The 26,842-nt window shown below is 40.0% G+C and overlaps 1 protein-coding gene across 8 annotated transcripts in view; it reads right to left on the bottom strand.

Moving 5' to 3' along the window:
• The window catches only part of MYO3B (myosin IIIB), a 475,983-nt gene that overhangs the window by 67,114 nt on the left and 382,027 nt on the right, over nucleotides 1–26,842 (bottom strand). For 7 of the 8 annotated variants that reach the window (XM_045033929.1, XM_045033933.1, XM_045033932.1 and 4 more), the window contains 2 exons: nucleotides 23,167–23,227; nucleotides 22,141–22,240 (listed from right to left, as the gene is read on the bottom strand). The exons of the other annotated variant lie outside the window; for it this stretch is intronic. In XM_045033929.1, the coding sequence (XP_044889864.1) occupies nucleotides 22,141–22,240; nucleotides 23,167–23,227 (161 nt within the window). The remainder of the gene's footprint in view (nucleotides 1–22,140; nucleotides 22,241–23,166; nucleotides 23,228–26,842) is intronic. 8 annotated transcript variants of the gene reach the window in all.

Genomic DNA, 26,842 nt, shown 5'->3' with positions numbered 1-26,842 from the left:
ACCAAAAAAGGAAAATTCCATACATTCCCATACCTCCTCACTTCTCCCCTTAACTACAGTCCCCCACCATGGCCTCCTGGACAGTATCTCCTTTGCGGTCCTGTCCACTACTCCGTTGCAGTGTGTTCAAATAAATGTCTATCTCCTTTATTCTGCCTTGGATGAATTCTTCCATTGCCTGTGCTGCTGGCCTCCACTGATTGGTTCACCCCACTTTATTATTACAAACGGTATTAGAGTATGAAAATCAGATTTATAACTAAACATCAAGCTTATAAATAAAATCATTCCCTCTCCTTCTATTGCATCATTTTATTTTTGCTCTTAGGAAACAGACTCTGGAAAGACCAGAAGACGTCCTCTTCATGACAATAAATGCAAGAAATACAGTTCAAGTTGTTGGCTTCACTGAAGGTTGCTTACAAAAATTGTACAACCTGTTTCCCACATGCCATGGGTTAAATGTTTCATTTAAAACGATGTCAATATTAAAGGTTAGATGGCTGACAAACACCCAAGTTAAAGTTCTAAGGATCTGAGTCTGTGACTCGTGTACAGAAAGCTGTGGTTCTTCATCAGGGTTACTGCTCAACTCTCAAACCTGGACTCAATCATGCCGAGATATGAGGAACTCATGCACGCTACTAATCTTACTGCCTTCCAGGAGGTACCAATAAGACAGCAGGCCACTAATCAGAAACATTTGAACTTCAGAATTATACAGAGCAGATTTATTTACTGAGAGTGAGACCCTTTTCAAAATGCCAAACCCAGGGCGCCTGGGTGGCTCAGTCGGTTGAGCATCTGACTTTGGCTTAGATCATGATCTCACGGTTCATGAGTTCGAGCCCTGCATTGGGGGCTCTGTGCTGACAGCTCGGAGCCTGGAACCTGCTTTGGACTCTGTGTTTCCCTTTCTCTCTGCCCCTCCCCTGCTCACACTCTGTCTCAAAAATAAATAAACATTAAAAAAAAAGAAAGGCAAACCCATTCACACTTGGTGCATAATTTTTTATGATTGAGTTTTCCTTCACTAGAATGATCTAATAACTCTATCAATTTCAATATTTAAGTAAGTTTGGTGCAGATAACTAACAAATTAGTAAAACGTGTTGAAGAAATAGAATTTTTCTTACTGGCCACTCATAACTCCCTTTGTAAGATGGATAATAATATTTACTTACTGGGGTAAGCAGAACTTAGTCAAGTGGTAAAATTCTAGCTGAATATTTAATGTATATTTAAAATATATTTAAATATATAAATATTTAAATATATATTAAAATGAGACTAAAATGTCAGCTTTATTTTAACATTATTGCTTATACAATTCACATGGTAAAAATTCTCAGGTGTTACCATCAACAAAATAATAATGCCAGAGCCACATTTTAAAACTCATTTTTTTTTTCTTAGTCACTATGTTATGTGCCTAAACTGCATTTTCTATCCAGAGTCCTTCTAACTGAGCAACTTTACTTCATCCTTCCCTTTGTAAGAGAAACAGTTAAGAATAAGTCTCTTAACATCCCATTTTAGATACTTTCTTACTAAGTGATTTGAACACATTCTGTTGGGAAATACTAAGAAAATAAATAATGAAACTTGCAGAAGTTTCTAACTCAACATATTTTCATCATTAAAATCCAAGCATATTTTAATGTGCTGATATGAAAACCAATATTTCAAGTTGTCTTCACTGATTACTGTAGCCAAATTCTTTTGCAACAAAGGTTTGGGGATTTTTCAGGTGTGTTGTGGGAAAAATGTTTGAGCAGAGGAGGAGAAAAGACTTTAAAGCAAGCTATATAGCCTCTTTTTAGTCAGGCCTGAGACCATCTCTCCAGACCATGCTAATTTACCTAAAATGATTATGCTTACCAATCAGATGACCCAGTTTAGCTTCCTCTCATCCAAAGCACTGGATATAGCTAAATAAATTACAGAGCAACCTAAGTCAGTTTACCTTGCTCCCTGCAGACTTTTCCCAGGCCCACTACTAATCTCTCTTCAGTCTTATTTGGAGATCACATTCATTTTCATAACGAATTTGACTATGTGTGTGTGTGTGTGTGTGTGTGTGTGTGTGTGTGTATGACAAAAAGAGAAAGAAATCCCATTTTTTAAAAAACTTAATCCTTTTTTTTTTATTTTTTTTAACGTTTATTTATTTTTGAGACAGAGAGAGACAGAGCACGAACAGGGGAGGGTCAGAGAGAGAGGGAGACACAGAATCCGAAACAGGCTCCAGGCTCTGAGCTGTCAGCACAGAGTCCGACGTGGGGCTCGTACTCACGGACCGTGAGATCATGACCTGAGCCGAAGTCGGACGCTTAACCGACTGAGCTACCCAGGCGCCCCAGAAATCCCATTTCTTAAAGTCTCCCACTGTTCTAGACAGATGGCTGTGCCGCATCTCCTAAGCTCTATTCCCACGGCTACAAGTGTTGACCAGAAATACTTATAACATGCAACTAAAGTGCAAGATCCAAGATTTTTGTTTTTTGTTTTTTTAATATTTTATTTATTATTTTAGACAGAGAGACAGAGCGTGAGCAGAGGAGGGGCAGGGAGACAGGGAGACAGAATCTGACACAGGCTCCAGGTTCTGAGCTGTCAGCACAGAGCCCGATACGGGGCTCGAACTCACAAGCTGTGAGCTCATGACCTAAGCCGAAGTCAGACACTTAACTGACTGAGCCACCCAGGCGCCCCTGCAAGATGCTTTTTGAAAGAAAATGAATTTCCTCAAAAGAGACTACTCACCTGAATAAACACTTGGTAAACATTTACTAAGCACCTACTATGTGCTAGATATTGTGTCCTCTGTCAAACGTGTCCCTGTTTCTCTGTTCATCTACCATTATTCTCCTAGTGACATAATTAACATTATTGAGTTGTGTTTATACATCAATACAACCAGTCACAGAACAGTATACACATTTTCCAATATTCTTATCCAATTATGGTCAGAAGATAAGATTATAGAGCAGGTATTGCTGGCCAAGCAATATATGAGCAGACTGCCCTCCAAAGAGGCTGTTGCCCTGACACAAACAATGCTATAAATGCTTGTTTCCTTGTATTCCTGATAGCCCATGCATCAATTTTTTTCTAGTCTAGCCTGTTTGATAGGCAAAAATTTTAATTTCTCATATTAAATTTTGAGGTTGAATATTTTTGCATATAGTCATAGTCATTTACATTTTCTCCTTTTATAAACTGCCCTTTAAGTTTTTGTCAATTTCTTTCTAAAGGAGTATTTAGGGGCACCTGGCTGGCTCAGCAGGTGGAGCATGTGATGCTTGATCTTGGGGTTGTGAGTTTGAGCCCTATGCTGAGTGTACAGATTACTTAAAATCTTTTTTTTTAAGTTTACTTATCATTTTTGAGAGAGAGAGAGAGACAGAATGAGTGGGGGTACAGCAGAGAGAGAGAGGGGGACAGAGAGAATCCCAAGCAGGCTCTGCACTGTCAGCATAGAGCCCAATGTGGGGCTCAAACTCACGAACCATGAGATCATGATCAGAGCCGAGATCAAGAGTCAGATGCTTAAACTGGAGAGTGTTATGCTAAGTGAAATAAGCCATACAGAGAAAGACAGATACCATATGTTTTCACTCTTAGGTGGATCCTGAGAAACTTAACAGAAACCCATGGGGGAGGGGAAGGAAAAAAAAAAAAGGAGGTTAGAGTGGGAGAGAGCCAAAGCATAAGAGACTGTTAAAAACTGAGAACAAACTGAGGGTTGATGGGGGGTGGGAGGGAGGGGAGGGTGGGTGATGGGTATTGAGGAGGGCACCTTTTGGGATGAGCACTGGGTGTTGTATGGAAACCAATTTGACAATAAACTTCATATATTGAAAAAAAAAAAAAGAGTCAGATGCTTAAGTGACTGAGCCATCCGGGCGCCCTCTTAACTTTTTCTAGACTTTTTAAAAAGGCAAATTCTGAGTGAATTATTGGCATAGAGGATCTGAACAATTTTTTAAAGGGTCTCAATATGTACTGCAAAATATTTTTGTACAAAAATTGTTCCTTTATACTTCCATCAGCATGCTAACAAAGTGTGTTTTTTCCATTTCTTCTACTTTTAGACTTTACCAGAAATAGCTTCATTTTGTTTGCAAACTTTCTCCACAAGGCACTTGAATATGTGCCTGGGAATTTTATAACCATCTCTTGTAAGTGATCTTTTTCTTGCCTGTAAGCCTTGATATTCCATGAAGCAGCTGAGGCTAAATCTGATCATTCAGGAGGGAATATCTGATTCATAGTACTTGAAGATTCCCAAGTTTAGAAACCAGCATGAAACAATGTCCTTGGGCATATGTACTGTAGATGATTAACTTCTACATAGGACAGATACTACTAGTTGTCTATTCAACTTCCATTCTTCCCTATTTCTTTTCCAACAGAACTCTTATATGGTATGGGCACAATGTGATCAACTCAAATGTTTTCCAGCTTCTATTGATAAAGGAGGCCCATTAGATGTAAATAGAAGTCACTGGGTGGGGCTTCCAGGAAAATCCTTCTTGCTCTTTTGCAAAGAAAGCAGCCGTGATGGCTGGATCTCCAGCAGCCATCTTGGGATCATGAAAGAAAAGCCAAGAGAGTTGCAGAGTCTTGGCCATGCCTGACATTTTTGATCTTCTGAACCAATGCCAGGAACTGCCTACCTCCCTGGATTTCTGGTGACATAAAGAAAGTAACCATTTATCTATCGAAGTCACTGTATTTCAGTGTCTGTTTATTAAAGCAGAGAACAACTCCTAACTGATGTACTATTTTAAAAATATCTTCCAGGGGCACCTGGGTGGCTCAATTGGTTAAGTGTCTGACTCTTGAATTGGTTCAGGTCATGATTTCACCCATGTCAGGCTCTACACTGTCAGAAAACTTTTTTTTCCAAATTTTTATTTAAATTCTAGTTAGTTAACTTACAGTGCAATATTGGTTTCAGGAGTAGAATTCAGTGATTTATCACTTACATACAACACCCAGGAATTACCATAACAAGTGCCCTCCTTAATACCCTTCACCCATCTAGCCCATCCCCACCCACCTCCCTCCACCAACCCTCAGTTTGTTCTCTGTCTTTAAGAGTCTCTCATTGTTTCCCTCTCTCTTCCCAATCCCCACCCCTGCGACCTTACTGATATGTTCATCTATTTTGTTTCTTAAATTCCACATATGAGTGAAATCACATGGCATTTGTCTTTCTTTGATTTATTTTACTTAGCATAATACACTCTAGCTCCATCAGGTCATTGAAAATGGCAAGATTTAATTTTTTTGGATGGTTGAGTAATATTCTATTGTGTGTATATATATGTGTGTATATGTATATGTACACACACACACACACACACACACACACACACACACTAATCTTCTTTATCCATTCATCAGTCGATGGACATCTGGGCTCTCTCCAGACCTTGGCTATTGTTGATAATGTTGCTTACAACAGCAGGGTGCATGTATCCCTTCGAATCTATATTTTTATATCCTTTGGGTAAATACCTAGTAGTGCAATTGCTGGGCCATAGGGTAGTTCTATTTTTAACTTTTTGAGGAACCTCCATACTATTCTCCAGAGTGGCTGCACCAATTTGCATTCTATTGGGTCCTTTTAAATGAGGTAGCATTCCTTCCCTACGGATCCACTCTCCATCCATTTCTACCAAGTTCTCTGCCCCAGAAGCTGACTTGGATGGACTACTGGGCTTTCCATTGGTTTGGCCAATAGAGAGCGCTAGCAAGAAATCAGAGGAAAGAAAGAGAGTGAAGAAAGAAAGAGAAAATACTCTTATTCCCCAGCATCCTCCGTGGGGTTGTCTTGTGTTGAATGTGTCCTTTGCTGAAAGTTAGCTCTCTTCTTAAGGCCCCTATCCTCATGTGGCCCTTTCCATCTGGATTCCACATGCCATGCCCTTTCCTTGCCCCTTTAGGTATGTATGTGTGGTAACAGCTCCACTCCTGCCCATAAACCTTTTGCTATAATCTCCTTAATTAAACCATACCCAATTTATCCTAATTTGTTCTGATACATCCCTTGTTTTACACACACACACACACACACACACACACACACACACACACACAAATCCTCTAGGATTTGAGGAAAGGCCATAGGCCCATACCTTCCAGCCTCCACATCAAGGTAAAGAGAGTCAACTGTAATAGGATAGGCAGGAAAACACGTTTAGGGGGTGAGTAGACTTGAAGGAAGTATGTAAAATGTTAAAATGGGGGTCACAACCAAGTTTATCAGAGACTGCAATCATTTTACTGGTGGCAGATAGCATGATAAATATCCGTCAATGCACAGAACTTCATTATTCACCCTCGGCCTCTTCTCATTACAGAATAATATAAGCGTAGGGAAACCAGGCATGACTTGGCCCAACCTACTCACTTTTCTGTGAGGGCCGATTTACTGCGTAAAACCAAATCCAAATACCTCATCTCTAGACGTTCAGTCAGGCTTGTTGCTATTATTTGGGGTTTTTATGAATTGTTTTGGTTTTTCTCCCCATGATTCTTCTCTAAATTCTACATAGTTACAATGCAGCTTTTCATGAAAGAAAAACTAAAGACAATATTAAATCTCCAAAACACAACATATGAGATTTTGGGAACCATTATTACTCTTATCAAAATTAGTGGCCTAAGAAGTCCGGGGGTAGCATCTAAGTTCAGGTTGATATCAACGAGAAGCAGGAAAAAAAACTGCTTTCAAGGACAGCAATAATAATACTAATATATGTTATGCCTAAATCATCTATTTAAAAGTGGCTCAGAAAACATTAACCCCACCTTGCAGGAGTTAAAAGGAAAGTGTAAAATGATTTTATCTCAATCTTTATGCTCCAACTTTCGTTCCAGAATTCTCGTAAGAATCCTCCTTCTCTATTAAGTATGAAAAATTGAGCAATAGCTAAGCAGTATTCTTTTGATTAAAAAAAAAGAGCTAAGGTGATAGAGAAATAAATATAGGGCTCAATGTTTTAGTCTTTTCAATAATTATGAGGTTTTTAGTTTTTTAACAGGGGATAATTTTTTTTTTATCAGTGAAGAAGGAAAACTCTGTAGTAACCTGCCATAGTATTTTTGAGAGGCCACAGCTCTATCCTTTTCAAGTGTGTGTGCATTTTCTAGTCTAGTCCCGAGACCTTAGATCCTGGCACAAAACTTCCTGAATGCAGACATAGCTTTTAAGGGTCATTTGATGAATTACAGAGCCAAAAACCTCAAAGAGAAGTCTAACTGAGAAAGCTATAGCAATCTACCAATATTTGAAGAACCACCATATGCTAAAAGAAGTAGCCATTTTTTTGTTCAGTTATTGGGGAGCAAGAAAAAACAAACCCTTCTACTAAGTTTTCTAACCAAGAAATTGATAGTCCTCAAAATCAGCCAATTCCTCTCACTAGTATAGAGAGTCTTAACCTGGAATGTAGACTCTGATGGGAACATGAAGGTGTTCAAAGAGTTCTTGACATTATATGCAAAATATTTTTAGGGTCAGAGTGCATGAATTCCATTAGCTTCTCCAAGAGTCTCACAATGAAAAAAGGTCTAGGAAAAAAATGTATCAAAGCAGCCTAGATGACCATTTGTCAGGAGCACTGAAGAGAAGAGAATTGCTGTAAGGTCAATGTTTATAATTTACTGGTTATAGTTAATGTAAACGAGGCCTTTATACAGTGTGTGTTCATTCCCCTAACCACTCAGCAGTTATTTACAGGTGTCCCCTATGCTCATATGGGTTGATCTGCTCAGAGTGGTAGTTTAAAGGGAGCATCTATTCTAACTCCCTAAGGGGAGACACAATGGGATGTACTTTTTTCCAGTGCCTTCCCGCAGTGTTAAATAGAAACTGCCATGAGAAGTGGGGGTTCCATTAATGGACTGATTAAGAGGATGTGGTCTAGAGCAAAGAATGACCAGCCCACAAGAGATGAGAAGAGCCCTGGTTCCCAGACAGCAACGCAAGTTGAAAATCAGAAGGCAGAGTACCAGCGATGCTGTGAGCTGAACTACTCTAAGCATGGGTAAATATAGCAGTGAAAAACAAATGGAATGGATACTTTGTCATTTGATCCTTGGAGATTTGGAGTGGATCCTTGGATGTTCTGTCCCCCACCCACACCCCAAACATTCAGACCTGTGTAATGAGTTAGCATGTGAACTGTCCTTGGGAGGACAAGTCAGTTAAGAACAGAAACAAGCCTAGAGCTCTTTGAGCTTATCTGATTTCTGCACAAATGCAGAGTTTGACATTTAGAGTTGCTGTGTGCCCACTGGGAGAGCCCAGCCATTGTGTCCTGGTATAAAAACTTTTCCTTTGAAATTAGGATAGTATGTAAACTCATCCTATAAGAGCTTTGTAGATCTCTTGCATTTGTTTCTTGGACCTGTTTGAATTTGTTCTTCTAAATAGCCTGCTTAGAGAAAATACCTGGCACCAATTTAATGAAAAGGGATATCATTAATTTCTTCCTTTAAAAAAGGAAGGGTCCCTTTGGGAACACTGAGTCTTCATGTATATTAGGTCAGACAAACCCAGCATAATGTCTAAGTAGACTGGCTGTTCTAATTGCTTGCTGCTAAGCAGCGGAACAGACCCCTTTGGATAGTGAAGAAAGGAAATGGAGATTGGAGTCAGGGGGAGGGGTATAGTCCTTATACCGTTTAGGTGGATTAATGAAACAGAACTCCTCCCATTACACAAATTGCCAGACACAGAAAATACCAACAGATTAGTCCCACTCCTCTTAAATGCTGCAAGGGTTTTCAAGGTGATAAACTCTTAAGCCTTACGGTGACATTGAGTACAAAACTAAGTGCAGTTTGTAAAAATCTTAGTATACTCCATAAATCTTGACACTTTGAAAGAAAAGGAGGAGGAGTTGTTGACTTGGAAATTGGCAAGTTCAGAAGGGATTCTCATTTGAGGAGTGAGAAATCACAGCAGCAACAGCAGCTAAATGTTTATTAAGTGCTTACCTTGTGCCAGGCATTATTCTCATGATTAAACCAATAACCTGAAGTCTTATATTTGAAGGACAAATTGTGAGCTGGGGCTCCCTCAAAGCTGCCAGAGCATCACACACACACATAAACACACACACACTCTCTCTCTCTCTCATGAATGTGTATCAGGGACCAGGGAAGTGCAGGCTAATAAAAGGGCTAAATACCAGGAAAATCCTGGAAAGATAGGCAAAATGTGGGACTAGAAAGCTTTGGGGGTGATGGTGGGCAGAAAAATCTGGTTTAGGATAGAATGCAGACTTGAAGCAGGGGAACAGAAAGTCATTGGGAACTGTTCTTGCTTGGAAGTAAATTGTAGACTCATTTAATATCAATTGTTTATCTTTAATTTCTCCCTCCTGTCATTACTCCAATTTAATCTTAGCAGTTTTTTAAAAATGTTTACTTATTTCTTTTGAGGGGGGTAGGGAAGGGCAGAGAGGAGAAAGAGAATCCCAATCAGACTCTGCACTGTCAGCGCAGAGCCCTACGCATGGCTAGATCCCATGAACCGTGAGATCACCATCTGAGCTGAAATCAAGAGTTGGATGCTTAAGCAACAGCCACCCAGGCGCCCCCATCTTAACAGTTTAATAAGAAATGTATCTATTCCTTTAAATAAATAACAAGTGATTTGAATGTAAATCTAACAGCAGTTCAAGCTAAACAAAACACCTTTACCTAATGCCACTAATCCTCAAGGCATGGCTTTATGTTCCTTATTTTGCCTGCTTGCTTCTGAACCTAACCAGGATAGAGTTCATGAAATCCTAAACTCTGACCAATACACAATCAAACGTCTGGGGCATAATGTAACAGATATGTATCAGTCTACATAATGTATCAGTCTACAGCTTACCTTAGAGCTAACCCCTTGAGCTTTCTATTTTCCCCTGTTCCTTTGTAGAGCAAAGAGGAAAATACATGTAAGAAGCTAAAATGGCTGTCCAAAGAACCATCAAGAATAGTCTGGGCCAAAAGAGTGGTCCAAAGGCATTATTTCCTCAATTTCTCCCTAGAACCTAGCTCTGTGTTGACCAACCGAGACTGTTTCTTTATCAATAAAATAAGAGGGCTGAGGAGAAGTATCTCAGAATCTATAATTCTAGATCCAGATAGGTCATGCCATAGAAATTTGGTAGAGAACTTACTCAAAGGAAAACGAAATACTCCCATGAATAAGGAACAGAACCCCATGGAGGAACAAACTTTTGTTGAATGCTTACTATTATGCCAAGTATTGTGTTAAGCACTTTACTTGCACTCCCTATGTGATAGGTATTTTTATTACTCCTATTTTACATATGAGAAGAGGCACAGAGAGGTTAAGTAACTGTCACTTAAGTAACTTTAGTAGCTATCAGAGTGGCTGAGCTGAGATATCCATTTAAGTCTGTCTGACCTCCAAAGCCTGCTGTGCTATACTGCCACGAGTGCGGGACCATCATCCACGGGCATCTCTTTTTTGTAAGAGCTCTAAACTGGAAGCAGCCCAGATGCTCAGTGATAGAAGACTAGATTCATAAAGTAGGATACTCTATAGTAATGAATATAAACAAGTTAATCTTAAAAAAATGTAATGTTAAAGAAAAAAAAGAAGAAAATGCCAGACACCAAAGAACACATGCTGTGTGATTCTTGTTATGCAAAGTTTAAAAACAGGCAAAATGGAACTGTGATATTTAGGATGCATACTTAGGTGGTTCACTCTAAGAAAAAGAGAGTCAAGGGATGCCTGGGTGGCTCAGTTGGTTGAGCGTCTGACTTCGGCTCAGGTCATGATCTCACGGTTCATGGGTTCGAGCCCCACGTCAGGTTCTGTGCTGATAGCTCAGAGCCTGGAGGCTGCTTTGGATTCTGTGTCTCCCTCTCTCTCTGACCCTCCCCGCTCACATTCTATCTCTGTCAAAAAATGAATAAACGTTAAAAAGTTAAAAAAAAAAAAAAAGGAAAAAGAGAGTCACAATCAGGAAAGGGTGTGCAGGATGTTTCTGAGGTGTGGGCAAGTTCTTTCTGCAATCTCAGTTGTGGTTATGTGTGTGCTTCCTTTATAATAATTCCTTACACTGCCCATCTCTGTTTTAAATGGTTTTTTTTTTGTAATCATGTTACATTTCATTATTTTATTTTATTTTATTTTATTTTATGTTTATTTATTTTTGAGACAGAGAGAGACAGAGCATGAACGGGGGAGGGTCAGAGAGAGAAAGAGGGAGACACAGAATCTGAAACAGGCTCCAGGCTCCAAGCTGTCAGCACAGAGCCTGACGTGGGGCTTGAACTCATGAACCGCGAGATCATGACCTGAGCCGAAGTCGGATGCTTAATCGACTGAGCCACCCAGGCGCCCCTCATTTCATCATTTTAAAAACTATAAAAACAAGAACAACCAAAATCTCCTATCTCTCCCATGTGAGCTTTCCCTGGTGTGGAAAGGGAACAGTCAAAGGTCTGGAAACACCTTTCTCCCCTCTTTGCCTGGCCCTTTCTCTATCCCTCCTTCGGTTCTCAGCTTTGGTTTTAGCCTGTGTGACCCTTCTCCTCCCCCCACCCCCCTTCCACCCCAGACCCAGCATCCTTGTAGCTCAGCTCCACTGCTTGCTCTTATTAACACCTCAGTCAAAGGAGATTTGATTTCGGAGCTACTTGTCCATTTCTCCCTTGGAATGTAAACTTCACAAGGACAAGCCTGGATCCTGCTGTCTGCAGGCACCCAGCACAGTGCCTGCCACTTAGTTGACACTCAGCAGACATCTGCTGAATATCTGAATGAATGAGTAATAAGGATGCACTTCACTCTCTCCCAGCCCTCTCTGAATTTAAGCCAACAATATTTCTTTGCTAAATATAGTTTTTACTGGAAGCTGACAACCCCAGTTTTCCTGGTCATTTTAGGAACTCTAGTTACTTAAAGGAGTATGAGGAGCAAGGAAACTGGAAACACATAGAAAAATGAAAACGGGGGGAAAATCTTATGGTTCTGCAGATAATCATACAATCAAGTTTTTTTTTTCCCCCTTATTTAATTTTGGACTATGTCTGTCTTGCCTCCCTATAGCACTTAAAGTTGATTACATTTAATTTAGGGAACACCTTGTATCAGGGTGTCATATGTTCAAAAACTAAACAACAGATTACCTTGTTCCTCTCAGGCTGCTCTTACTTGCTTGCATGGGGAATGGGTGCTAAGCTAAGATGGGAGTCAGGCTGACCTAAGAATATTTTCTCCCTGATTATATATACATTAAAAAAATTCATTACTGCTCTGCCAAAGATACTGTTTAAAAAAAAATGAAAAGACAAGCCAGAAACTGAGAGAAATAGCTGTAAAAGGTATCTGAAAAAGGTCTGGTATCCAAAATATACAGAGAGCTCTTAAAACTTAACAATAAGAAAACAAACAACACAATTCAAAACTGGGTAACAGATCTGCAGAGATATTTCACCAAAGATATACAGGTGGCAACCAACCATATGAAATGTTGCTTCACATCATAAGACATCAGGGAAATGTAAACTAAAACAACGAGATATTATGACACGTCTATTAAAATGGCCAAAATCCAAAACACTGATAACACCAAATGCTGACAAGGATGTGGAGATGTGGAGCAGCAGGAGCTCTCATTCGCTGCTGGTGAGAGTACGAAATAGTACAGCCATTTGGGAAGACAGTCTGGCAGCTTCTTACAAAGCTAAACATACTCTCACCATATAATCTAGCAATCATACTCTTCGGCATTTATCCAAGAGTGAAAACTTACATTCACATAAAAACCTGAACAAAGTATTTATCGCAGCTTTATTCTATAATTGCCAAAACTTGGAAGCACCCAAAACGTCCTTTAATAGGTGAATGGATAAACAAACTGTGGCATAGCCACACGATAGAATATTTTCAGCAATAAAAAGAAATGGGCTCTCAAGCTACGCAGACATCAATCAGAGAGCTCAAACGCAGCTCTGTACTGTATGGTTCCAACTGTATTTCCGTTCTGGAAAAGACGCGACTTGTAAACAGTAAAACAACAACAGCAACAAAAACAAACAATAGCAGCCAACACACACCCCCTCCAAAATAGAGGTTGCCATGAGTGTAGTGGGAGGGAGGGAGGGAGGGATAAATAGGTGGAGCCATAAGGGACTTTTAGGCAAGTGAAACTACTCTGTATGGGACTGTAGTGGTGGTTACATGTCATTACACATTTGTCAAAACTCAGACGGTACAACACAGAGTAAGCCCGAATGTAAATTATGGACTTTAGTCAATAATAATCTATCAACATTGGTTCATCATTGTAAAGCCACAATGATGCAAGATGTTAATAATAGGGGAAACCTGGGGAGGGGAAGAGGTAAGGGAGTATATGAGAGTTGTGTACCTTCTGTTCAATTTTCTGAAAACCCAAAACTACTGAAAAAAAAAAAACCCAACAACTCTATCAATTAAAAAAAAGTATTACTCCCAATCTTGGAAAATAAACAAAAGTAAAAAGAAGAAAAATCACTCCACTCCTCACTCCTACCACTATGTAACTGGATGTTTAATTTTAAAGTTGAAAAGAATCCTTTAAAATGAAACAAACGAGGCAGCCAAGGTTAACAGGATAGTCTATAGAGTATGTGCTGTTTCAAATACATCAAGTAACAAAAGAATTTAAAAATAAAATTCCTCTCAGCACGTTTTACAGTCATGCCATCAACATCCAATTCTGGAAGCCAAGGAGCCTAACTTGCCTCACACACCCTGCCTTGTGCTGTTTGGCAGCTGCACTCCTGATGTCCTGGGTCAATGCCAGAACCTAATTTGGCATCGGCAAAAAGTGCATCCTGACCCAACACACTCAGGAAAGCACCGGAAAAGTTCCTGCTGAACTTTCCTCAGATACGTTGGCAGTAACAGTCTGGGAAGAAATAATGGCCCCAAACTATGCAACTTTGTAACATGTTTTAATGAGTTGCAGGAATGAGAAAAGCCTGTCTGTCACCAGGCCTTCCCTGAGGTACGTAGCCTTGAAAATGGTGGCTGAGACCTCCTGGGCTGTGGCCACCTCCCTTCCATCCTCGACTGTGCAGGCAAGTCAGGATCTCGTCGCCTTAGCTGGCTGACGTGTGGGTGGAGTGCTGACCTATGTGGACCATATAGGTCCACCTATGTGGATCCCTTCTTCCTTATCATCCAGACCCCCCAAGTTTCAGGGGAAATGGGGCACCAAAATGAATGTTCTCCTTTTGACAGTTAACCTACAAAATTCCTCCTGAAAATCACAATTTTGGACAGAAGCCTCAAATTGGGGTAATCTGCCATGACTCCAACTGATGTCCTGGCACTCCGTTCGCATTCGCCAAAATTACAAAATAAAACAAAACAAAAACAAACCAACCCCAAACCTAGATCTGGTAAAAATGAGAGAAGTCTTTTGAGCAAAAGAAGTAAGGTATATAATTAATATAAATAGGGCTGAATTAGAAATGAAATTTGGGATTAGGAAAACTATAATCTACCCTCCTCTTCTTCCTTCCACCCTCCACCCTCACGCCCCAAAGCCTCAAACCGTGCAATCCTTACGCTGGCCTTGCCTAAATTCTTTTGCAAAAAACCAGAACACAAGCCTTATGGTGATGACATACGTATTAGACATATGTGCAAGTGTTCAGATCTGGTGGGGTTTAGAACAATTTTGCCTTAAGGGAGGCTGGTAAAGGCTGGCAGAGTTGATAAAATAGAGATAGCCGTTAAAAGCAATAATTCCTAACAGTTTTAAAAACTGAGAAACTTTATCAAAATCTGGAACACTTCCCTCCTCCTCCTCTATAGCAAAGTTACAAGTAAATGTAACTTTGTTCTTGACAATTTCCCCAGAATTTAATGAGACCACTTGAGATAAATAAGGACACTAGTGTATTCCCAAGCCTGCTTTGGAAAATAACAGCTGCAAAGACCAAGATATTAGAAATACATTAGTCTCTTAAGTGTCTTATTTTACTTCCTGGCCTGCAGTTGATGTACAGTAGGTGCTTGATAAGTGTTTGCTGAACGAATAGGAAGCCCTAAATTTACAGTTCACTTTTTCCGATTCAATGTAGTATCATAGAGATAGGGGACATCTAGAGCAATGGTTCTCAAAGGCCAGTCCCCAGACCAGCATGGTGAAGTCACCTGGGAACTTGATAAAAATGCAAATCCCCCTCACCTCTGCTCTCCCCCAGATCGGAAACTGTGGAATAGGCTCAGTGATTCCGATACCCACTAAAGTCTGAGCACCACGTGTCCAAAAAGATCCTTTAACAAGGAGGTGGGGTTTTTTTTCCCATAAATTTACATTTATTTTTTATTTACTTATTTTTAAATTAATTTTTAAAATTACATCCAAGTTAGTTAGCATATAGTGCAACAGTGATTTCAGTAGATTCCTTAATGCCCCTTACCCATTTAGCCCATCCCCCTCCCACAACCCCTCCAGCAATCCTCTGTTTATTCTCTAAGAGTCTCTTATGTTTTGTCCCCCTCCCTGTTCTTATATTATTTTTGCTTCCCTGCACTTATGTTCATCTGTTTTGTATCTTAAAGTCCTCATATGAGTGAAGTCATATGATATTTGTCTTTCTCTGACTGACTTATTTTGCTTAGCATAATACCCTCTAGTTCCATCCATGTAGTTGCAAATGACAAGATTTTGTTCTTTTTGATTGCTGAGTAATATTCCATTGTATATATATATACCATTCATTTATCCGCTGATGGACATTTGGGCTCTTTCCATACTGTGGCTATTGTCAATAGCACTGCTATAAACATTGGGGTGCATGTGCCCCTTTGAAACAGCACACCTGTATCCAACAAGGTGGTGTTTTTTTCTACTTCCCTCGCCAACAGTAAGAATTTTATCTCTTTAATCCCTTTATTATCCCATCGAGAAAAGTCCTGAGACAGGCTTTACCAGTCTCACTGATGAGGGTTTACGTTGAATTCTGTGGCACCCAGGCAAGAAGAAAAGATGTCTCAGCCCAATGGGAGTTGAAAATGGCAGGGATTCAGAGCACTAGGGACTACACAAGAGAGGCCTCAAAGTCTCGTGCATGGCATTCTATGATTGGGCTAGATGCAGGCCAGCAAGGCCCGTAGCCTTTTCTCTATGTAGGGTTTGGTTTCCATGTGCTTTCCTAATAGGGATCATGTTGCCTTTGAGACTCTGTTGTAGGAACACTCTCTCTGTCAAATGGGTGATGTCTGAGCCCTTTACAGTCATAGTGCTTGCTGTTTGGCAATCTGCTGGTAACCCCTTCCAATAGGCAGGCAGTGTGAGGCAATTCTGACACGTGGATCTAAGGCTTTGTCTTGCCTGATACAGCGAATCTACTCAAAAAAAAAAAAAAATCAAATTCAACTTCTACTATTGTAATAGGGTGGCCAACTCATCCCAGTTTACCTGGGTTTATCCTGGTGTTAGCACTGAAAATTCACATCTTGGAAAACCCTTCAGTTCTAGGAAAACTGAGATGTTTGGTCAACCTGGGATTAAGAGTTCCAAGGGTTTGAGCCTCGCATCAGGCTCCATGCTGACACTGTGGAGCCTGCTTGGGATCCTATCTCTACCTCTTTTTCTGCCCCTCTCCCACTCACACACACTCTCTCTCTCCCTCTCAAAATAAATAAATAAACTTAAAAAAAAAAAAAGAATTCCAAGGATAAAATAGAGCCCAAATTTGCCTTCTGATAGCTGAACCAATGCCAAAATTAACAAGAGTTAGTAATGAGCAGCAAGCAAGAATGAAAAATAATGAAGAAGATGGCATTAGACTGGATAGAAGTGCGGGGTGGACAGGCCATGAAAGACGTGAAATCAGATCACTAAACCTGACTTAGATACTCTCCAAAGGCTCTACCACTCCCCAGCATGGTGCACTGCCAACTGTGTTCCCTTCAGGAGGCTGGTGCAATCCCACTTGCTCCACCGCTCCCTCCAAAGGTGCCATGCTCCATCTTTAAGCCCCAGTGTAGTTAAAGTTACTCTCAGCAAGTGTAATGACTTTCTGACCTTCAAAAAGAAATATGGTGGTATCTGGCTGGCTTAGTTGATAGAGCATGGGACTCTTGATCTCAGGTTATGAGTCTGAGCCCGATGTTGGGGACAGAGATTACTTAATAAATAAAAGTTAAAATAAACAAAAACAGTAGTATTAACCCACGTCATCTGTCTCCTCCCCACCTACCATTCTCCTTGCTCTCCCAGCTCCTACCACATGGGCTTCTTTCTACTCCTCACCTATTCCCTGTATGCCGGGCCTTTGCCATAGGTACTCCTTTTGCCTGGAATGCTCTTCCTCCAAATACTGCATGGCTAATTAGCTCACCACTTTCAAGCTTTCTCAATAAAGCCCACCCAAACCACCCTATTTAAAAGCGCAACTACCCCCCAAACACTCCTCTCGTGCACTTTGGCCACTCCTAATCTCGCTAGCGGTATTAACACCTGGCCCTTCTAACATCCCATACTACTGACTTTTGTATTATGCTTATTGTTTATTGTCATTTCCCTCTGCTGAAACATAGCACTGTGAGGACAGGAATTTTTTACTGCTGTTCCCTGATGTATCACACATGCCTAGGACAGTGCTAGTGATGTATGGGGTCTGTAGGCTGATTCCCTGCTACCTGTCCCAACAAGATTAGGAAACAAATTAGAGTAAGAAATTTAGAAAAGTCTAGATAAATTTAATATTGACACAACATCCAAATATGTGACTGTTTATCTAGTAGGGTGCCTTTGAAAAACATGGGTTTGAACCGTGTGGGTCTACTTATACACGTTTTTTTTTTCCAATAAATATGTTGGAAAAAAAATTTTTTTGAGATTTGCAACAATTTGAAAAAACTCTCAGATGAACTGCACAGTTTAGAAATACTGAAAAAAATTAAAATTTACGTATTGCTGTAAGAATACAGTATATAACATATACATGATATGTGTTAACCAACTGCTTATGTTATCAGTAAGGCTTCAGGTCACCAGTAGGCTATTAGTAAATTGTTGATGAATCAGGGGTGCCTGGGTGGCTCAGTCGGTTGAGTGTCCGACTTTGGCTCAGGTCATGATCTCATGGTTCATGGGTTCGAGCCCCACGTCGGGCTCTGGGTGACAGCTTAGAGCCTGGAGCCTGCTTCAGATTCTGTGTCTCCCTCTCTCTCTGTCCCTCCCATGCTCATTTTCTGTCTCTCTCTATCTCTCAAAAATGAATAAACATTAAAAAAAATTTTTTTTAAATTGTTGATGAATCAAAAGTTAGACATGGATTTTTTACTGCACAGAGCTCAGCACCTCTAACCCCTGCATTGTTGAAGGGTCAACTATAATTCATTTTTACTGTATTCATAAAAGTATCTGACTGTGCAAATTAGAAATTAAAACAACGGACCGCTTAGGTGGCTCAGTCGGTTAAGTGTCTGACTTTGCTTCGGGTCACAATCTCATAGTTTGTGAGTTCGAGCCCCACATCAGGCTCTGTGCTGACAGCTCAGAGCCTGGAGCCTGCTTTGAATTCTGTGACTCCCTCTCTTTCTGTCCCTCCCCTGCTCATGCTCTCTCTCTCTTTCTCTCAAAAATAAGTAAACATTAAAAAAGTTTTTAACAACAAAAAAAAGGAAATTAAAATAATGAACCTCAAACTGGTCTTTTAAAACAATGTGAGGAGTCCTGGCACAGGACAGTTCTTGGCACTCAGTAAGTGTTAATAATTGTCGAGTAAATAAATGAATAAATAAATATAAGGACAAATGTCAAAAGAATACATTTTTAAACAGTAAAATCAGATGAGGTCTGTATATATGCCTATCAGTCTAATTAAATAATTTCACTCCTTGGATTAGTGGCAAAGTGATTTGTATTATGCACTTCCTGGGTATACTGTGCTTTCCTCTCCCATGTTTAGAATGAATCAGGCTCAAACAGACCAATTAAGCACACTTCCTAGACTCTCTGACAGGGGCGGAAGACAGCCTTTGTACAAGCCCCACATCTGTATACTTCTTTGCATGCCTGCCCTGAGCAGAGCTGGCCTGAGTAACTTTAGATTATTCCCTGCCTCCCTCCATCCCCCAACCCACCAGACCATTTCATAGAACAGTGAAGTTATTAGCACTCACTGCAGGTTAGAAGGCAAACTTGTTGGATGTTAGTGGGTTTTTTTTTCTTACACTGAAAAGATCACCATATTCCCATTCAGTCTTTCAAAGAAACGTGGGTTGAAATAGTGAGTAATTCAAGGCAAAAAATTAAATACAAAGGTATAACTTGCTAAAATGTCTCTTACCGAATATACTCTTGTTTCTGCAGCCGATAACCTTGAAAACATAAAACTGGAAAGCTTTTGTTCTTCAATCCATCTTTGCTGCCTTCTAAGGTCAAGGGGAATTTGATTTACGTAATGCATTTTCCTGCCTAAACCTCTCCTTCTCTCCCTACCCAAAACAACAGCAACAAAATGAAACAGCTTGGATCATTTTAACTTGTTCTACCCGTACGCTATACCTATTTCGGGGTGACTAAGAGACATTTGCTTTGTTCTAGGATTATTAAAAACACATTTTAAAACTTTTCTCTGGCTCATTCAAGAGCTTCATTACATTCTTGCTTCCATGATATTTCATCAGGGCTTTGGATGCTCAAGAATTTAGTCAGAGGATGTAGGCGAGGCTGTGAGGAGAGAACACAGAAATGAAAAGATACAACCCCAGAGAGTTTAAAATTTAGTAGATGAATGAAAATAATTATAATGTAAGGCAGGATGTGATAAGTACTACAAGAAAAGTCAAAGGGCACAGAAGATGGGAATCACTGGGGACTCAAGAATGGAGTGGACTGAATGTGAACAGGGAAGCAGGATAGTGGGGCAGAGGGATCAGCATGGGCATAGTCACAGAGGTGAGAAAGGATATACTAGGCAGGCTTGCAGAACAGAGAACAGTTTGGATATTCTGAAGCACAGACTGAGAAAGAGAGATCAGTGGAAGATAGAGCTTAGGAAAGGAAGATTAAGCCCATAACAGAGACAGCCTTGAGTAGCACGCCAAGAAGTTTAGAGTTGATGCTGAAGCAGTGAGGAGCCATAGAGGAATAAAGAGAAAGGGAATGTCAAGATCAGGGTATGCTTTAGAAAAGCTCCTCAAGTATCTGTGATAAGAGAAGTTGAAGGAGGAAAAGAATGGAAGCAGGAAGACTACTCAGGATGTTACTTAGAAGAGTGTAAGAAGTAATGGTGATGGCGGCAGACCCAAGAGAAAACCACCTAGATTGGAAGGAAAACACAGTTGTGAGAGGAAAGTGCATATGAGCCATTTATAGCAAGTCAGATGTGTAGCTTATTAATAAGTTTGGCTTTGAGGATACTTTCCTAAAGACTGGGAAAGATGACTGTAATCCAACAAATCTCTTTAATAGTTAATTCCAAATATAACCTGTTCTTACTCCCTCTAAACTCCTACCAAAATTTAGGGCCTTACAATAAGAACTTTATTTCTCTACCCGTTTTTCATACTTATAGATTGGTTTGCATTTATATAATATCAATAGCAATCATTACCACAGCAGCAGTGAAAACAAGGTACCCTTACCGTGAACCAGACACCACACTATACTCTTTACTTATACTATTAGGTCATTTAATCCTCAGTACAACCCCTCAGCTGTGAATGACTATTTCCCTCATTTTACATGTGTAAGTACCGAGATAAGGAGCTGTTTCATAACTTGATTAACACTACACGGGAGAAAAGAGATTTGAATCCAGGGAGGTCTCACTCCAGAATCTGTGCCTTTGGCTACTCAATCATACTTCAAATTTTTCTTTTTATGTGTATTTTCAAGTAGAATGCCAAAAGATAACAAAGATCAGATGGGACAAATAGAAAACAAATAGCAAAATGATAGACTCAAACCAAAATATATCAATTATCATGTTAAGTGTAAATGGTCTAAACAACCCAATTAAAAGGTAGAGATTGTTTGGATAGAGAAAAAGGCCAAGCAAATTCCTGCATAATGGATTCTGCTCCACCACACTGTCTTTTCCCTAAGTTTTCCTCTTTGTTTGCACTACTCCTACCCCTACCTCATTATGGCTTTATTCCTAAATGCTATCTGGCTATGTGGGAACCCTGAATACTGTGGAGAAAATATTCTCTTTGACAGATTTATCATTTTCTGCATATCCATTTAAAAGGTTCTGCTATAGTACACTCGTCTTCTCTTGTCTCCTTCCAAGAGCTTAAGTTCCATATGGACTGAAGATCCTAACACATTTATTGTACATTTCCCACTTCATATTGTACCACTTTATCATTGGAAAACAGGCTAAGAAGAAATTTGGAGAGAACTGAGAATCTACTGCATACTTCAGAAAAATAGATGAGGTTGACATTAAGTGTAATGTCAGTATTTTAAGTTGAAAAGGTTTCTTTCTTTGGAATGATCCACACTGTTCTTAGTATCTTCTGGTTCATAAATGTTTCTTATCATCGTGCTTCTATTTTATCTTCCAGAAGTACTGATTATAGCCACACATAAGCCCCCAAACTTTCCCCATATTCTAAAGCAAAGCATTTAGAAAAGAGGCCATAAGTAGCTATTTCCCAAAGGAGAGTGGCAAGATGTGTGTATTCCTGCTGAAAGAATGGTAGTGTTGCCAAGAGAGCAGAACTACTCTCTTAACCCATATGCTTTACCAAGCCCTAGATTTTGACCCAGAATGATCTGCTCCACTGAAAGCTGGTCAGTTGTTTATCCTTCCTTTGACAAAATGAAATTGTGAAGCAGTTTCCTAGTCTGAGGTTCTTAACAGATAAAGGGAAATAATAGCCTTTGATATTCATTTTCTTCCCTCAAAGAAGTAAACTTGAGTGGCATGAGAAGGCAGTAAATGGCTACATTTAATCCAGCCTTTATGGCAGTGCAAACCTGAACTTTCTTGCTAACATTAGGTCATATTACTATCCGAGCGAGTCCTACCTTATAGACAGTCCCGCCTAAACAATGCATCAAAACGTACACAAGTGTGCAAAGGGTAGAAGCAGCATGCGATTCGAAATGTTCTTCTTACCAGGTTTTGCAGGGGCTCCCCTGGAAGGACTCAGTGCTGGGCGACCTGGGGCAGCATGGCATGTCTGAGAAGACAGCAAATCAGTCCCAGAAACGGAGTGCTTCAGAAAGACCCAGTAAAAGAAACATTAATCTTCTGATGAAGCGGCCTTAAGGACATAGCTTCCATTTAACTAAAGGACCTTTAACCCTGATGATATGAGGAAGGAGCTAAGTATATTGGGGTCATGTTGTGAGTCACCCCCGTGTTGCATTAGAATTGAGTGGAGGTCCTCCCCTTGGGGCAATTAGTAGCAAAGTCTCAGCACCTTTTGCTTAATTCATTTATTTCTTCCTCTGAACAAGTCAACCTAGCCCCCTCTTCAATTAATTATAGTCCAGAATATAAAAAACAGCTCTGTGCTGGTTTTCTCCTATACTTAATTTTTATCCCTAAGAAAGAAAAAAGAAAACCTATAGGAAGGTATTAATCTACTTAACATTTCTAAGTACATCATCCAAAGGATTTTGTTTTTTTAATCTTACATATGCTCAGCAGAGTTACTGGCAAAAACTGTACATTTTCTTCATTTCATCCTTTCAACATCAAATAGTAGGCAGCAAAAATTGGATCAGACTTCAAAGCCTGCTGTGGGCTCCAAGTCACAGAGAGACGCCTCCATTTCACATATTGAATTCGAGCAGGATATCAAAGTGCTACCAAAGAACCTCGGGTCCTTACTCAAAAAGAGGCTCTAACATCTGTAGAGAGTGGAGTGCACAGACAAATCACCTCAGGGAGCAGCTAGCATTTATTCTCAGCAGCAAATTTCCAGGCTTTTGATTCTCTCTTCACTGTACCTCCCTGTCTCTCTGCTGAACCAAAGTTCTTTAGCAAGCTGGGCTTTTGTCTCAAAGACTTCAAAATATCACTAACAGTTTCATGTTTGGATGACCTGACCACGCAGCCACAGACAGGCTTCACAACCACCAACTGGGACAAGTGTAAAAGATACACAGTCACTTAAGAGTCAAGGTATCTGGCTACCTTATTTGGATGTCCTGCGAAGACATCATACCCTTCTGGAGAACACTGGGCTTGTGGATGCCTAAAAATAAAAAATAAAAAAAAATAAGAATAATTTTTAAAAGGACTGAAATAATTTTTAAGAACTTACAGAGGACTGTTTTCCTCCAAAGATAGATCAGAACACATTCTAAGTTCCCATCGTTTCCCATTCTAGTCCTTGGTTAAAAGAACACCGTCAACTTAAGAAAATGCATCCTATTAGGTATTGCTGCTATATCCACAGTCAGCCTGAGGTCCTAAGACTGAAGAAGCTTGCCCTTGTTAAAGTTGTGTGATACAATTTAGTTTACTATTAGGCATTCCCAGACTCTACCAAGAAGCCAACAAAACTGATGCTAAGGTTAGACTTCCCAGCCAGCACATTAATCACATTAATTGTGAAATAATTCAAAATAGAGCCCGTAGTCAAGTAAATATGGGAAATGCTGAGTTGTACATAGTTAAGAGGCTTCCTTATTGCAGGAATGATCTTTTACAGTCATGGTATTCATTTATGGACTCCTAAGGCACAGGGGTTGGCGGGGAGGGCTGCAAAGTTTCTTAAACGAATTTGACCAAACAACTCAAAAAGTGATAAACTACTAGAGCACCTGGGTGGCTCAGTCGGTTAAGCATCTGACTCTTGATTTCAGCTCTGGTCAGGGTCTCATAGCTCGTGAGTTTGAGTCCCGTATTGGGCTCTGTGCTGACAGTATGGAGCCTGCTTGGGATTCTCTCTCTTTCCCTCTTTCTCTCTGTCCCTCCCTGACTTGTTCGCATGCGCTCTCTCTCTCTCAAAGTAAATAAATAAACTTAAAAAAGTGATAAACTACTAACATCTATTAAAATATTAATGTCTCATGGAGCAAAGTTTGGAAAAATCAATTGTGCTGTGTCCCCAATTTCTAGCAATTGAAACCCACTGTATAAAAGTGTGATAATAACTCACTGTTAAAATATGAGCCGGCCCTTGCAGTTGGACCCCAGCAGAGTGGAAAGCACAAATTAGGGGGAGGGAAATCTGGATTCTAACTCCTGCCTCAAGATCTCTGGGATCGCTCTCTCTCTCTCTCTCTCTCTCTCACAGACACTCACTCCCTCACGCACTCACACACTCAGATGCATACACACGACTGGGGAAACTTCTTTAGTATTCTATTTAGTATTCTAGTTTTCCTCATCTATAAAATGAAGTGATTGAGATAAACTATTCCTAAGGTCTCTTCTGGTTCTCTATTAAAAGTCTTATTCCTTATTTAAACTGATAAATTCGTTTTCTGGATTTTCTGTGAACAGTTCATGGATTTACCTTCTAAATGCATCTATAAATAGAGAATAAGCAATATCCCCATTTAAAAAATATCACATCAGTAGCCGGGGAGAGGGGACTATAATGATACACTGATTTGTGTACACATTTGTTTATCGTATGACTCCCACTATGGACTGTCAGTTCTAAGAAGGCAGGGATCAGCTCTACTTTATTCTGTACTCTCTATCAGCACCTAACCCTAGTGGCTGGTATGTTGTGAGGGCTCAATAAATATTTGACAAGAATGAATAAAAGAATGACTAGGGGACCCCCAAAATATGGGCCATGAAGATCAGGTTAAAAATACCCTTAACATTAACATTAAGTTAATGAGCTTTTATATAACATTTCATATTTTTAAAAATGCTTTTATGTATCTAATGAGAATCTCACAACAATTTGAGCTAAGTACTTTAACTGTCCCTATTATATAGATGATGAAACTGTAGTTCAGAGAGGGTAAAGGATTTGGCCAGGGATCACGTGAATACCTGGCAGAGCTAAGACACTGACCACTGTTGGTCTGACTCCAAACCTCTGTCTTCCTCTGAAACTGGACACCCTCTGTGCCCTTTGGTTTCTATGCACCAGCCCAAGGAACTCATTCCTGTCAGCCTCGGCAAGGCCCATGGCTCTGGGAGGCCTAAAGGACAGATGGCCTCTGAAGTCCTCTAGGAGTCCTGGTAAGGTCTGGAGAAAATCTAAGGAGGAGAGTTTAGCTGTCATATTACTATGGGCACTCTAATTTCTGCCCTCCCTGCCCCAACATGGAAATGGAACCTCTTAAGAACTCCACTCACTTGCATGGCTTTCTAGGATCCAAAGCCAAGGACAGACATCTTACAACTCTCTGCAGAGGGTCAGTCCATCTGTGTGACCCCCTCTTCATTCAAGCCTTTGGAAGAATCTAAGGCAACTCAATATAATGTTTATATGTGTTACGCGGTTTTATAAAAGCGGAGGTGGAGTCAGTAGTGCCTACAGGCAAACAGATTAGAAAATCCCTGATTAAACAAATACTTGATTGAAGCAGGTTTCTTTCCTAAGAAGCTTTCTGGAAACTTTAACTTAATACTATGCACAATGAAACCCCACCAGGGGAAAAGAAGACACAGCATTTCCCAGATGTTATCTTAACAGTGTCGCCCATCTCCCAGTGAGTGTGTCGGAGTCCTACTTGTTCTTTTAACATGCCTTAGGAAATACTAATCTGAACCACCCTTGTTTGAAACAAATTCCAAAATGCCTTTAAAAAACGGTATAAGTAAGTTTTTTTTTCAAAAGTCTAACTGCCTCAACTCCCTTTCAGCAATTTTATCAGATATGTTGTCATATGCCTCAAGGACTTAAGACTGGCAGTGAATGATAATGCTCCATAAGCTGTCATCCCCCAAATAAGGAAAAGCACGATGGTAAAAAATAGCCAATGTTTACTGCATGCATACATGTCACCAGGCAACTGTCAAAGAATGGATACATAGTTACATAAGGCTTCCAACAACCATGTGAATTTGGTTCTATTGTTTTATACTCATTTTACAGGTGAGGGAATCAAGGCTCAAGAAACTAATGACTTGGTTCATGTCATAACTAGTCCATAAATAGTGCACCAGAATTTGACAAAGTATAACATCGATTCACGATAAAAATCCTCAAATAAAGTAGGTGTAGAGGGAACATACCTCAACATAATAAGGGCCTATATGAAAAACACGCAGCAAACATCATCCTCAATGGGGAAAAACTGACAGCCTTTCCCTTAAGGTCAGGAACAAGATAAGGATGTCCACTCTCACCACTTGTATTCAACATAGTACTGGAAGTCCTAGCTACAACAGACAACAAAGAAATAAAAGGCATCCAAAACAGTGAGGAGGAAGTAAAACTTTCACTATTGCAGAGGTCATGATACTATATATGGAAAACCCGAAAGACTACCAGAAAACTATTAGAACTGATAAATGAATGTAGTAAAGTCACAATATACAAAATCAATGTGCAGAAATCTGTTGTATTTCTATACACAAATAATGAAGCAGCAGAAAGAAAAATTAAGAAAATAATCCCATTTATTTATTTTTTTTTAAATTTTTTTTTCAACATTTATTTATTTTTGGGACAGAGAGAGACAGAGCATGAACGGGGGAGGGGCAGAGAGAGAGGGAGACACAGAATCGGAAACAGGCTCCAGGCTCCGAGCCATCAGCCCAGAGCCCGACGCGGGGCTCGAACTCACGGACCACGAGATCGTGACCTGGCTGAAGTTGGACGCTTAACCGACTGCGCCACCCAGGCGCCCCAAGAAAATAATCCCATTTATAATTGCACCCAAAATATTAAGAT

This window comes from Felis catus, chromosome C1 (genome assembly GCF_018350175.1).
Source record: "Felis catus isolate Fca126 chromosome C1, F.catus_Fca126_mat1.0, whole genome shotgun sequence".
NCBI classification, from domain to species: domain Eukaryota; kingdom Metazoa; phylum Chordata; class Mammalia; order Carnivora; family Felidae; genus Felis; species Felis catus.
This window is presented reverse-complemented; position numbering and strand designations above follow the sequence as displayed.